Source organism: Charadrius vociferus, unplaced genomic scaffold, assembly GCF_000708025.1.
Source record: "Charadrius vociferus isolate BGI_N301 unplaced genomic scaffold, ASM70802v2 scaffold2185, whole genome shotgun sequence".
In the NCBI taxonomy this organism is placed as follows: domain Eukaryota; kingdom Metazoa; phylum Chordata; class Aves; order Charadriiformes; family Charadriidae; genus Charadrius; species Charadrius vociferus.
In genome coordinates this window covers 62,225-76,858 of record NW_009648634.1, presented here as the reverse complement: position 1 = coordinate 76,858, position 14,634 = coordinate 62,225, and the positions used below count along the sequence as shown (strand labels likewise).

The window sequence follows — 14,634 nt, the reverse complement described above, 5'->3', positions numbered from 1 at the left end:
CAGCAGGAAGCGAGTTCGGGCTGTCTGCCTGCCCTCAGCCCTAGTTTAGACAGTTTGGGTCGGCGACGGCCCTTCCTTTGTGTGCTGTGTGCTTGGAATAGAGTATTTTTGAAAGAGCTTAATCCTGTTATGGTTTTATGTGATACCTGAAACACTTGTATCTAAACAAAGGAGGTTGTTAACAGCGCAATTTTTACTTTAGAATGGGTGAAACCTCAGAAAAGTAAATAGTGCCGTGATGTCTCGCATTCGGGGTGTGGCAAAGGTGAGCTGTTCACAGATGCACACACTAATACAAGCTGGTGTATTAAGGAAAAATGTGGATTGTGAGTCACTCAACATAAAATTCAAAGGCTTTGCTTCAGGGAAGCTTTGCGTGTTTTGATTTTCTGTCTTATGTGGCATCTTTCCCCAAAGACAAGCTCCCTGTGTACCTGGAAGTCTTAAGCAATTGTTCACAGCTGCTTCTTATCAAAAGATACAAGCGAAGGAAAAAGTGTATCCAAGCTAAAATATATTAAAATTCGTAAGCGGCTCTAATGAGGAACTGGATAATCAGTTCTATTTCTGGCTTTGCTCCCCGATTTCTGTGTCTTGGTTTCCTTGTCTCTTGAAATGCAAATAATGCTCTGTGAGTTCATAGGGTCATTGCTTAATTCATTTATGTTTATAAAAATGTCTTGAGATCTTCTGGCACCATCCACACACGTTGCATTTGATTGCTTAATAGGAGTTTATGCTAACTTGACACCATGTTCTCTCTCCTCCAATGGGGATGTGGTTTGGTCTTGCAGAAACAAACAGAACGGGGTTTTTTGTTTGTTTCTTTTCGGTTTTTTGCAATGGAAATTTTGAAGTGGAGAGAACTGAGTAGATGCTTTGGTGTCAGGGGAAGAACGTTTCCTTGATTTGGGGAAAATATTCCTGCCTTACTCTCTGAGCAGCAGCTACCTCAGTATGTCTGGGTTGCTATGGTTGCAGAAAGTATTTTCATTTTGGCCTTTTTTGTACTCTGGAGATTCCTGTTGCGGCTCCCCAGCCGAGCAGAGTCCAAGTGCCTGCTTGCGCAGGGAGCGAGTGACACCTAGTGTTATCCCTGCTCGGATCCAGCGCGCTGGGGACCGCGGGGCTTACTCCGGAGCGTTGCGATGCTGCTGGAGCTGGGACGTGACCAGGTTGAACAAAATGCCTGGTTATCGTGAACAGGAGAGACCGGTTGTTTCTAGGAGCATCGATTGCTGTAACATCTCCTTTCCTGCTTCTGGTTGCGGTGTGAGGATACCCAGCGTCTTCAGATCTCTCGTTCTGCTCCAAACTGGAGTTGTTGCTTTCATTCTCTTCTCTTCTCTTTAAAACCCATCAAGAAAGGCAAATTGCATCTTATCCCATAAAATCTGTTTGTGCATAAAAAGAAACCTTGATACAGACCGTGGCTGTTTCAAATATATCAAATAAATATTTAATGAAACACAACTAAAAGTGGTTCATAATGTAGTATGAAGCAGCGTGTTCCACTAGGGAATGTAAGAATAACCAAGAAGAGAGTTGAGAAACACTTCAACCTGCAATTATGCACGCTAAACCCATCCTTAAAAGCAAATTTATAATCCACCTTCCTTAAATCTATCGGTCTACTGCCTGACAGGTGGGATTATAGCTTTCTTCAAAGTTTTGGGAAACGTTTTTAAATCACATTTATATCCCAGTTCTACTGGGGAAAACAAGCCCTCCGCAGCTTCTGCACAAACGTTCAAATGACTCACTTTATTTTCCTCTTGAGAGAATATTTTTCAAAACTTTATATGGCTCTTCTTGTTCCTTCCCCGACTACTCCAGATATCTCTATAAGAAAGATAAAGGGGAAGGAAAACTAGAAGAGGAAAAACAAAATCGTTCCAACTTCTTTTTGAACAGTGATGCTTACAAACAACCATTTGTTGTTCAGTTTTCTATCAAGTGTCTAAATGTAGCTCATAGCTGGTGCAGAACACTGGATCATGCAAGGCGGCAATCAAAGCAGCACACGCTGTTCCTCAGGTGCGTTTAACTGGGAAGTGCTAGACAATGTTTTGGTGCTTAGATTTTCCCGTTACAATATATCATTGGAAGCTCAGCAAGTTGCACAGGACGCATCAGTATTTTTAAGGGTCTGTTATCATAATGCGACACGCTCTGAATTTGTTTTTTTTTCCACCTGATGGAGAGGAGCATAAGGTAGGCTGCAGGAGCATAAGTGGCTGCAGTAACTGGGAGCGGAGCTTTGTGACCTGTGTGTCGTTGGTCCGAATGCAGCGTGCTGTGACTGTGGCCAAAGCTTGGTCCCCGTGAGGGCCACTTAATGGCTGAACTGTTGTGAGCTGGTCATCTCAGCACATTTCTTACTGCACACCTTCAGCCTACATCCATTAGGACTGCCTCTTCTTTTTTTTTTTTTTGGTTTTTTTTTTGTTTTTCCCCAGCAGTGAAGCCTGCGTTTTAAATTAGCAACACGTAACCCTGGTGTCCCTTAATTCCATGGCATGGTCCTGTGCTCTGCTAGGAAAATACTGTGTAGCCAGAACTGGTTTATTTCTTCCGTGGTTTTGACAGTGGAAGATGGAAGCTGGGTAAGCTTAGTCCTTTGCATGAGATCAGATTTTCAGAGAAATCGGTGTTACAGTAGTTCTCTGTATGTGTCCTTCCTATTAATTTTGTCACTGAGAGGTAAGAGATTTAAAACAGTGAAACAGCTATGCAGAGGAGCAACCTTTCAGAGTTTGTATAGCATGCCTATGTGTATTTAGGGTAATTTTGCAACCTGGATTATTAACCCAGTTTCCTTTGCCAAAGAAAACAGTTTAAGGTTCTGCTCACAAGGACCTTTGGGCTATTAGTTTTGACAGAGTGTGTTCAGCAAATCACAGCTGCCAGTCAGGCTAATTGGCAACGAATAGTAAATGATTGAATGAAACTGTTTGAAAAAGGTTCTCGCTCCTAGCTGCAAAGCAGAGAGCTGGCTGGATCTTACAGCCGCAGCCCACTGTTATCATTCTCACCAGCAGCAGTAAATCCTTTCCAATCCTTCCTTAAAACACTTCGTCCATGTAGCCTGTCAACATTAATCCACCAATGAAAAAAAAATATGGATATAGAAAGAAACATTGCTTTAGGAATAGATCTGTATTTTTGCACCACTTTGAAATGACCTTCCGGCCATTTGGGGCGTGTTTGCTTCAGAAAATATGTCTTTTGAGCAAGATTGTATCTTCCTCGGTTTTGTGTTGTGCCAAGCAACTTTATGGCGTTCAACAAATAGGTAGTGACACATCTGCCCAGAACGGTTACGTCATGGGTCAGGCTCTAAATGCCAGAAACAAAATCTGTGAAACCTCGGGCTTTCGGTGATGGAGTGGCTGCCGTCGGCCATGGCCTCCCATCGAAAGGGAGGATTTCTTGCTCCTACCCAGTTAAACTGTGGGCCCGCATTTCAGCAGCTTCTCAAGCATTTGATTGTGGCGTATCCTTCCTTTTGTGTTCATTCTTGGTTCTTTTCTTTTCTGTACTTTTTATTTCTTGTTATCTTTTTTCCTGTTAGGAACAAGCACATTTTTCCGTTTCAACTCCTGAGTGATCCTGTGAGAGGCCCTTCACAAAAGGGATATGGATTTCCTTGCCCCAAAAAGCTCCATTAGAATAAGAATGATAAAAATATATTTTTTAAAGATCCTACAGAAAACCCAACGTTCCTAACTCCCTGGCATTGTGATGTGGCTAGAGGGAAAAATTACCTTGAAAGAACTGTGGCTTATGTTGTCAGTTTTCAGTTCTTTTTGTGTCCTCACGCAAAAATCTGTTCCTGCTTTGTGCGTGCTGTCCGTGCCAAAGCTTTACCATTGTTCTGCAGGAGGATACCATGGAGGTGGAGGAGTTCTTGAAAGAAGCTGCAGTAATGAAGGAGATCAAGCATCCGAACTTGGTGCAATTATTAGGTAAGCGATAAATACCAAGCAGAGGGATTTGAACTAAACCCTTGTGCAGTGATATGGATGTTAAGGAGCAGATAAGCTGCTTACCATACCGAGGCTTTAAATACACTTATTGTCTGGCAAAATTCACAATTTGTACCACTAATACATGATTTTTAATGATCTCGTCTCCCTAATGTTTAAGTTGCCAGAGCCTGAAGCATGAAATTAAAACCCTCTATTAACCAATTCCAAGCAGAACTCATTCTTGTGTGAGCCCCTTATTTCTGCCTTCTAGAAGTAGAAATTGCCCTAGAGGACAAAACCTGATGATTCACTGATATTCTCAAACATTCACTGTAAACTTTATGTTGGTCCCTAGGGGTGTGCACACGGGAACCTCCTTTCTACATCATTACGGAGTTCATGACGTATGGGAATCTGTTGGATTATCTGCGCGAGTGTAACCGGCAGGAGGTGAATGCTGTGGTGCTACTGTACATGGCAACTCAGATCTCCTCAGCCATGGAGTACCTGGAGAAGAAAAACTTCATTCACAGGTAGGAAGGACAATGAGCACCTCGAATCTCGAGGACAAAATACCCCTTGATTTATTTTCCTGCCTTTCAGATTATCGCGGCATTGACTTCAGATGCAGTTGGTGTCCTGTATTTAACACACCAGTGCGTTATATTCTGATACAGTACATTAACCTGTCTATAGGACGGTCTCCTAATTGTTTTTCTCTCAGGGTTTTTCTCGTACCTTTGAAGTAGATGCAGGTGAAACACATCTCAGTACTTTTATGTTTTGGACAAGGGCCTTAAATGTAAATGCTTCCCAAAGCAACGGGTTCTTAATGGACCGGATAAGCTACTGCTCTTCCTTGGTTCTAACAGCCCTTAAAAACTGCTGCAGTCGATGTTGCTGGATGCGTGCAGGTGCTCACAGCAAAGCCACCCTCTTAGTGCCTTCTTATCCCATGTTCTTTCTTGTTTGCTTCACTTTTTTCTTCCATCCTCTGTAGGCATTGTTTCCCACTATTGTCCAGGTTGCGTATTCACTTTAATAAGCATCTCTGCAGTCTTAAAAGTCTCAGAGGCTCTGACCTTTAAGTGTGCTGCAATTATGGCTAGAGCTTTGCGTTCTTCATCTGTAGAAATGGCCTCCTAGCAATATAATGACACATCCTGCGCGAAGGTTTGAGAGTTGCTGAGCTTTATACAAGATGTTCTCTGTGCCACGGCGTGACCTTTCCTGCCCAATTAACTGGAATATGAAATTAGCACATGTTTTTTCATAGAGACAAATATGAAGATCGTGTGTAAAGTTCTAGGTGCTCCTCTAAGTCATGCATTGCCTTTCCTGCCTGAAAGGCCTGTTTAAATGCTTCTGTCAGTCAATAGAGTGAACGATGATGCTGCAAATTAAAATTTCCAGCCTTTGATTTGCTCTGTTGAAAGTATTTTCATCCCTTCAGCCTGTAGGAAGTGAACTTTAAAAACTGCTTTGTGTGAATCCCATTTGTCTGCTCTCCCGTTCATTTAATTTCCTCTTATTTCTGATGACCCATTTATCTAAAATAAATAGTAGAGTTTTTCCTTATCAGCCACCCCCATACCCACCTACCCAATTATTTTAAGAGTGTTGTCACAATTCACTTCCATGGATTCAAATGCTGGGCTGTGACCTCATTTAATGAATCAGGAAGGAGGAGGAATTTGATTATGAAGAGGAGCTTTTATTTAGACACACATTGTAGTAATCAGCATTGATAAGAAGGTATATTCAAAAACACTGCGAAAATTGAATGGGCATCTAGTAAGATGTACTTTTTTTTTTAATTTATTCTGATTGAGCAGAACAAGCAAAAGAAACAGCAGTGTCTGCTCATATCTAAAGATCTCACTCGAGCTTTCTGGTAGAACCAATTTTTGGTTCAACGTGACATAATCTGGAAAAGTGTTTTTAACGAAACCTAGTATTAGGAGAACCGTACTTTTTTACTTTACAATTTTTATACTCATGAAGCATTTCCGAGGGTGCTAACAGCACGCATGAGCCAGGGAAGTAGCAAACGCAGCATGCACATCTCTGACCTGCCAAGGTGGAGGCAGGCGAAAAATGCGGAGGAAAAGCTTAATGTGCTTATTGCCCAGTCCTTTACAAAATATAAGTACCGATGGCAGAGACTACAACAGTTTTGATAAGGCCAAAACATGATATGAAAAAGTTGTATTGTCAAATGTGGTACGCTTGGGAGGAAGAAGAGCATAGCTGGGAGCTAAACCTGGTGCTTGAGCGAGGACTGGAAAAGCAGTTCTGGAGAGCGACTGGTGTTGGCTGGGGTGAGTGAAGTGTGAGAGAGGTGGGCAAGAAGTGAGGCATTGAGGCTTCGTTTATTCGGTGCTCATGCTCAGCTATTGATAACTCGAGCACTGACATTTCTTTAAATTATTTTTATCCTGAGGGTGGCAGCTTTTATTGAAAGTGAGGGGGCTTCTTGAAGCTTTCACTTCAAGTTAAAAAAAAAAAAAGAAAAAAGTTTGGATGACAGTCTTACAAAGCCGGAATGGAAAATCACTTTCCCTCTTACATGTATGCTGCGTATAACTACATAATTTCCGTGTGATGCTCTGATCAAAATAATCACGTGCAGGCCCAGGTTTCTTTGGGATCTGCAGGTTTCCTTGCTGTTGGCTAACAGTGAGATGGTAAAGACTCCTCATTGCCTGTTTTTGTTCTTGTTTTTAGGGACCTTGCTGCCAGAAACTGCCTTGTAGGGGAGAACCACTTGGTGAAGGTGGCAGACTTTGGCCTGAGCAGGCTGATGACAGGTGACACGTACACTGCCCACGCCGGAGCAAAATTCCCCATCAAGTGGACCGCACCAGAAAGCCTGGCCTACAACAAGTTCTCCATTAAATCTGACGTCTGGGGTAAGAATTTGCATGTATGAATTAATGCAGATTATAGTCTTCTTTTTCAGGGCTGTGAAATGAGGACATTGTGAAAGGTTTCAGGAGGGAGCGCATCCCCTGGTCTGAGCCATATTGTTCTACGAGCTTGTCAGAATGCAGGAACTAATCTCTCAAAGTCAGACTTTGAGTGGAGCACTGGGGATGCCAACCTGACTTTATATGTTTGAATCGTTGGCAAGTATGAAAATAAAGGATACTGTAGTGCTTATAGAAATGTACGAAATGGGGCTGGAGGGCACCTATACTACTGCCCTGATAGAGTTCTGGCACAGGACTGTGAAGCGATATATTGTTATATAGCCAGGAACTTTCTAACTGCTTCAAGAAGGAAAGTGAGAATCTGGTTCATTTTATGTAAAAAAAAAAATAATTATGTGTGTATCTGTCTAGTGATAGCTCGAAGCTCGTCTTTCTGCATTTTAAAAGAATAATCTTTGGAATGAGATGAGGAGAAACAGAGAGAAAATTTGATGACAAATGGTTATTGAAGAGCCCTGAGGTGCTAGTGATAAGAGTAGGCTTAGCTAAATGGAGCTACATTCTATCAAATCTGACCGCAGAAAATCTCATTGTACTTTTTATCAGCCTTTCTTTGGGTTTTATATCTCTGCCGTAGCTGTTGGTCAAATTCTCAAAAGTGCCCAGTGACATGAGATATAAGTTTATGGGATGTGGTCCCAAAGGCACTTGGAAAATGTTATCCGGAGCATCTTCTATATATAAAAAAAACGATAGTAGTGAAGCAGCAATGAAGTTTTCTGGAGTTCTGGGGAAACTGTGCAGAGAAACGCTTTCTTTTGAAGAAACTTTTAGGTGGATGGCTGATGCAAAATGTTCAATAGATGGGGAGAAAAACCCAAAACAGCCTCCCAAGGAGTTGATCCAAGGTGTTTCTTCCGCTTTGGACTTGCACGTGGTGGTGTTGGCTGCCGTTAGGTATCTGCCGCAGTCTCAAGGATGCTGCTGTATTGCTGTGGTGGCTGCAGGATCCCTGTTGCATTTAAATAGTAGAGTACTCAGGGAAGAAAGATCCAAAAGGAGTGTTTGGTATCTTTAATTAGGGTTAGCGTAACCTTGTGTAGTGAGAGTCGAGGCGGTGGCCTTTGGGATGTGATTAGAGCAAACCGGCCATCCCCGGAGGCCATGGCTGCTGCTGGGCACGCCGGAGTTTAGACTCTTTCACCTCGCTGCCTCAAGACAGCAATCAAAGAAAATTGTGCACAGAAATGTCTAATGTAAATTGCCCTTGGTGTTGTTACCATGTAATGTGATGTGATTTCCTTACTTATGCAGAATTGTAATCGCTTTCTCTTCAGGTTAAGAACAGAATAGGGTGACTGAAGTAATTACATGCAGGTTGTTGAACTGGTGTTGAGTCTATTTTGTGTGCCCGACTCCTGGGTTAGCTGCCTGACCCTGGTGCTGACCTGCATCCCACCGACTTCTGGGACTTGAATGCCTCGCCTTTTTCAAGACCTTTTTTGTGCTCTCTCTTTTCCTGTTCGGCTTTCCCTGTGACCAAATGTCTCACCCTCACCCTGTCTTGTTGGTAGCAACTGCTGCAACTTTCCTCTCGCTGCTCCCAGGTCTCTAGCCCACGCTGCAGCTAAGCAAGGGCACCCCAAAACCACTGAGCTATTAAAATGTGTGAGTCCCCTGGGGAGAGGTTGCAGATGAGAGGAGCTGTCAAATTGAGGGAGAGACTGCAGTGCAGCAGTGAAATGGTTTCAGCTAATCCACTGTGAAGTCTCTTAATTGTGCCTTTAATAGGACTTGAAGGATCTCAAGGCGTTCAGGTTTGAGACAACTGATACATTGAAAATTAGTCTAATTCTACCCTGTCATATCGCAGGAGACTTGTCTGTGCTGACGAAGAGGCTTGTTACGCTTCTTTAACATTTAAGCTGCTGCTGAGCATGGGATCTGAGCCACCCGGAGCTGGTTTAAGTGTGCAGCACTGTTTAGCGACTACTCCCACCAAACATCCTCTCACATTTAAAATGAAAACAAAGCTTATTGATTTTTTTCTTTTTTTTTCTTTTTTTTTTCCCCCTTCCACTGCAGCCTTTGGCGTTCTGCTGTGGGAAATTGCGACCTACGGCATGTCCCCTTACCCTGGGATTGACCTGTCTCAAGTCTATGAGCTGTTGGAGAAAGACTACCGTATGGAGCGCCCCGAAGGCTGTCCTGAGAAAGTTTATGAGCTCATGAGAGCATGTAAGTGTTCCTCAGCCCTGCGAATGCTGCTTTTTAGCTCTGCAGAGGTGCAGTAGAAGCGCCAGGATCTGGCCACGTAGAGCAAGGCACGAGAAACCCCCAGCCGGTTCCAGTGAAGGTGCAGTGCTGTGTAGAAGTGCTTGGTTAAAACTGCGTTCCCCAGAGGATGAACACGCTGTGAAACCAGCCGTTCTTCTCTACTGGGAGCACATAGGCCTGGGGGAGAGATTTGTTGTTCAGCTCAATGTTTTCTTTGTCTCCTTTTTCCTGACAATTTAAAGAAAAGCTTGTGCTCTAAGGATGAAGCAGGAGCTTCATTAGGCTTCTTAAGGGACTGACTATTACTCTTCCACTGTGGGCTTTTGATATGTGACTTAGAGTGTGATAGATTTTTTTGCAGCGTTACTTTGGCTCGGTGGTGGTTGCAGATACCCAGCGCCCTTCAGATGAGGGTTCCATGTCGTTAATTTATCTCGCCCATTTTACAAAAAGGGAACTGCCGTAGCTAGCTCCTCCTGGTGTAGTGTACTGAATGTCTAATGCTGGCGGGAAGTTTTGAGTGGTGTTGTTTTTTCAGGCTGGCAGTGGAACCCTTCCGATAGACCCTCCTTTGCTGAGATCCATCAGGCCTTTGAAACCATGTTTCAGGAATCCAGCATATCGGATGGTAGGTCCGGGTCCCTCTTGGAGTGGCAATTCCAGGGATGGGGAAAGGGCCAACTCCATCCTTAGCTCTGCATGTTTTTCGTAGGCTGTTTTGCAGTGAAACTCAGTCCTAAGCTATACTGGTGTAAATGATGTAGAAAGCAGAGATGTGTTTACATGTGGGCTTTTTCTGTGTATGGGCCTGCACCTGATTTTAAAGGGCCAAATGGCTGAACAACATCAAGGAACCTCTGCTTTTTGTTGTTTGTTTTTCTTTTGTGCTATTAACTCTGAACAGCACAATAGTTTTTATCTTCCGTTGATTGTAGTAATTTTCTTCTGTGCATTGCAGAGGTGGAGAAGGAATTGGGAAAGAAGGGCATGAGGAGTGTAGTGAGCAATTTCCTCCAGGCCCCAGAGTTACCAACCAAAACACGAACATCGAGGAGAGCTGCTGAAAGCAAGGATGCCAACGAGGGCTTGGAGACTGCACATGCTCGAGGCCTGGGGGAATGTGGTAGGTTTTAATTAAAGTCATTATTCCTTCAGGAAATACAGAGGAAAACAAAATGCATGTCCAGCTCCAGGTCTTCACGTAGGAAAAGCTGTGTCTAATAACAAGTGCCATCTTTCTGTACCAGTATTGTGTTTCTGGGTGACAGGCTGCTGAGTTTGCTTTCCTGGGTTCAGAACTCCTTTTATTATTTTTTGCAACGGTAGGTTGTTAATCGTGGGACCAGACACAGACGCAGACACACACACACAGAGCAGCTGGGAGTGTGAATCCTTAACTGGGTGAGGGATTTGCGCTATACCTGCCGTTGCTTAGAGAAGCCCTAGGAGTACTTTTAACTTAACGGCTGTTGCCTGCAGCTCCCTATAGACCAGAGCCTGAGCACGGAGCGCTCTGATCATATCCTCTTCCCATTTCCTGGTAGGAGTTGTCAGTGGGATCTGCCACTGCATCTGAGTGCCGGGTAATCTGCTGTGTTCAAGCCACTTTACACTACCACGCTGCATAATTTAAAGCGGGACGATTGCTTGGGTATAGCAAGCCCCACCAGGGAGGTTTCTTCACTGTTCCATCCTACCAGATTTGTGCTTGGAGCACTGAAGAGTATTACTCTTGGCAGGTACCAAATATAATTTCAGCAAGGGACAAAGAGGTATTTACAGAATCTTCCATGAAATTAAACTCTCTTTCAATCAGTTTCTTCAAGAACTTACCTTCCATTCTGAGGTAATAAAAGCAGTGTAAAATGCTGAATGTTTACAGTAGATTTGTGTCTAGCTCATTTGAAAAATAATAAGGTAAAACAAAATACAGTATTTTTTTCCAGCTCCTGTTGAGGCTGCCTCCTCTATCCATTCATGTGACTGACCTTTTTTGGGTGATGTCAAATTCACCTAGTAGTCCATGTTTCAGAAGCAGATGTACATCTAAACAAAGAGGGGGAAAAAAGAAGGGATGTGAAATGTTGGAAAAAGGAAGTATCAGTGGCTTAGAAAGAAAGGTTATTTACCATATATAGGAAATATAATTGCCTAGCATTACAAGCTTTGGAGTAAAATAACTTCATTTAAATACTTAAGGGCTTTGAGAGATTCAAGTGCAGCAGGAATAATATGATTTTAACATTATGCTGGGAATCATTTCACTCTTTATTGTGAAAGAAAGTATTTCACGTTAAAGTTTTATTGCAGTTTCCCTTTCAATTGTCTGTGTTTCCATAGCCAGTCCAGCAGCTGGAAGCTGATCCTCAGTGCAAGCTGCTAGTTTTCTCTGGATCTCCACAGCTCCACTGTGTCTAGACACAGTAAAGCCATGGCTTCCCGAAGTGCTGTGAGAGCTCTTCTGGTTGTCCAGGTCTCCATAAGTCGTTGTGTGGGAATGGTTTAACTGCACGTCGTCCTGTGGAAGCCTGCTGTCTTCTCAGAGTACACAACTATTTTTCTTCAAATTCTTACTCCTCAACCAAAATCCCTTCCTGGACCAAAATCCTACCCATAGCGTGATGATCACCAATACGTGACTAAGAAGCATCTTCCTTTTCCCTTATGACTTTGCTTCATCTCCCTTCCTACTGCCTAGTCGAGCTGTAAATGTATATGCTGCCCTGAAGGCATTCCTCCTTTGGATTACAATGCTATCTGAGTGCCTGGCCCCCCCGTCAGTCAAATACAGAGACATTCAGGACTCTGTATGAATTTATTATAAACCACTATTCGTTTTTAAATACCTCTTGTAAGTGGAGAAAGGGTTACCCCGTCATTTCCTTCTGGGGCATTGCTGCTGAAGGAGGCTGTTACTACCACTTTCCTCCATTATTGTACAAAGCTGGCCATCTTCGCGGTGGTACGGCCTGAAGTGTTCAGCTGTCAAAGGGCATCTTGATTTCTGCTTGTGAAAAAGTTATTTCCGTTCCCCACAAAGGATGACATCAGGAAAGGAGGTTAGGAGTATCAGAATCTAAACGAACAAGGAGACTGGGGATGGAGACGGGTTACAGAGATGTCTTATTAATTCAGAGGGTCAGCTATTCAACAGACAGCAACAGCTCAGGGACTAAAGCAAAGGCCTCTTAATATTTATCTTCTTCACAGTGTGAAGTTTAGACAAGTCACCGGATGTGAGGGCAGGAATCTGAACATAAACATTTTGTGTTTGTATGTCGCTGTTTAAATCGGAAGCCTACGGGGGAAATAGTTTGGCAGCCGAGTCCTGGAGAGGCCACCTCAGAAACGAATGTGTGCGGGAATAGGAACCACGTTCAGGCCAGGCTGGAGCGTGGCTGTACTTGCTTTGTTTCTGGTCTGAAGTGGTCTCTCTTTACAGAACCTGCACCTTTTGGAGGTGCAGGGGTGGTTTGATCCTCGAAGAAAACCGGTTACTCTGGCTATTGAAGCAACGCTCAGTTAACTCTTTTCTTTCCCTTGCAGACCCTCTGGATCATGAACCGGCTATTTCTCCTTTGCTCCCACGGAAGGAGAGGGTGGCCCTGGAGAGCAGTTTGAATGAAGATGAAAGGCTGCTTCCGAAAGACAAAAAGCACAACCTCTTCAGTGCCCTTATCAAGAAGAAGAAGAAGACTGCCCCTACCCCTCCGAAACGGAGCAGTTCCTTCAGAGAGATGGATGGCCACTCGGACCGCAGGGCGGGTGGGGAGGAGGAGTGCAGGGATGGTGGCAACGGAGCTTTCATTGCACCCCCTGCAGATGCAGCTGACCCCTCCAAGTTTCAGAGCCCAAGCAACGGGGCCGGTGTCACCAATGGGGTTGTCGCTGGGAACTCTGGATTTTTATCTCCCCACCTACGGAAGAAGTCCAGCACGATGAGCAGCAGTCGAGGGGTGGCTGGTGAAGAGGAGAGTAGTTCCAACTCCAGCAAGCGTTTCTTAAGGTCCTGCTCAGCCTCCTGTGTGCCCCATGGAGCAAAGGACACGGAGTGGAAATCCGTGACTCTGCCTCGGGATTTGCAGTCCACGGGACGCCAGTTTGATTCCTCTACTTTTGGGGGACACAAAAGTGAAAAGCCAGCGCTGCCTCGGAAGCGAGCGAACGAGGCCAAGACTGACATTGCTGTCAGGGGAACGGTGACCCCTCCTCCACGACTGCTTAAGAAAAATGAAGAGACCACTGACGATGTGTTCAAAGACGCAGAGTCGAGCCCTGGCTCCAGCCCTCCCACTCTGACGCCAAAACTTGGCCGTAGGCAACCTGCTGCCCCTCCTTCCTCCAGCATGCTCCACAAGGATGATGGAGTCAAATCCAGTGCCTTAGGTGCCACTGTGACGATGGACCAAGGTTCTGCTGCCAAACCCAACCCTGCTGGGTTCGTGGGTGCCAGCAAGGCTTCCTCCGAGGAGCCACGACTGAGGAGGCTCAAGCAGACCTCGGAGTCGGCAGGGAAGGACAAAGGGAAGTTAGCGAAGCTGAAACCGGCCCCTCCGCTTCCGCTCTCTTCATCCTCCGTTGGCAAGCCTGGGAAGGTTTCTCACAGTCCCAGCCATGAAGCAGCAGCAGATGTGGTGTCTGGGCCGAAATCCAAACAGTTGACTCAGGTTGGAGAGGCTGCAAGCAGTGATGCTGTCAAGCCAAACCAGTCAGGGGAAGGTGTGAAAAAGCTGGGGATCCCCTCTGTACCAAAGCCACAGTCCTCTACAAAGCTGCTGCTGAGCACAGCAACCCCAGCTGCCTCTTCTTCATCTGTACCCTCTGCCCCAGGCGGGGACCAGCCATCGTCTACAGCCTTCATCCCTCTCATCTCCACCAGGGTCTCACTGCGGAAGACCCGGCAGCCCCCAGAAAGGATTGCCAGTGGCACCATCACTAAGGGGGTGGTGTTGGAAAGCACTGAGGCTCTACGAATCGCTATCAGCAAGAACTCTGAACAAATGGCAAGCCACAGTGCTGTCTTGGAGGCTGGCAAGAACCTCTACACCTTCTGTGTGAGCTATGTGGACTCCATTCAGCAGATGAGGAATAAATTTGCCTTTCGGGAAGCCATCAATAAGCTGGAGAATAACCTACGGGAGCTTCAGATCTGCCCAGCAACAGCTGGCAGCGGTCCTGCAGCCACCCAGGACTTTAGCAAACTTCTCAGTTCAGTGAAAGAAATCAGCGACATTGTTCAGAGGTAGCAGAAGCCAGGTTAAAAATAATAATAATAAAAAAAATCACAATGGGCCAAAGCCAGCTGTGGAGAGAGTAGCGTGTGTGGACTGACAAAGGACCGGGGCGTTCAGGTTAGGGCTGTGCAAAAGACACAGACCGGGAACGGATGCCCCAGCTCCAAAGGGCAGGGCTGTGTTCAAGAGGCACTTTCCACCCTCTTAACTCAGATTCCC

The 14,634-nt window shown here is 44.9% G+C and overlaps 1 protein-coding gene across 2 annotated transcripts in view; it reads left to right on the top strand.

The window, feature by feature from the left end:
- The window catches only part of ABL1 (ABL proto-oncogene 1, non-receptor tyrosine kinase), a 31,529-nt gene extending 17,102 nt beyond the window's left edge, over positions 1-14,427 (top strand). For both annotated transcript variants that reach the window (XM_009886223.1, XM_009886224.1), the window contains exons 5-11: positions 3,884-3,968; positions 4,327-4,504; positions 6,699-6,883; positions 8,990-9,142; positions 9,720-9,809; positions 10,140-10,304; positions 12,728-14,427. In XM_009886223.1, the coding sequence (XP_009884525.1) occupies positions 3,884-3,968; positions 4,327-4,504; positions 6,699-6,883; positions 8,990-9,142; positions 9,720-9,809; positions 10,140-10,304; positions 12,728-14,427 (2,556 nt within the window). The remainder of the gene's footprint in view (positions 1-3,883; positions 3,969-4,326; positions 4,505-6,698; positions 6,884-8,989; positions 9,143-9,719; positions 9,810-10,139; positions 10,305-12,727) is intronic.
- The last annotated feature ends 207 nt before the right edge of the window (positions 14,428-14,634 follow it).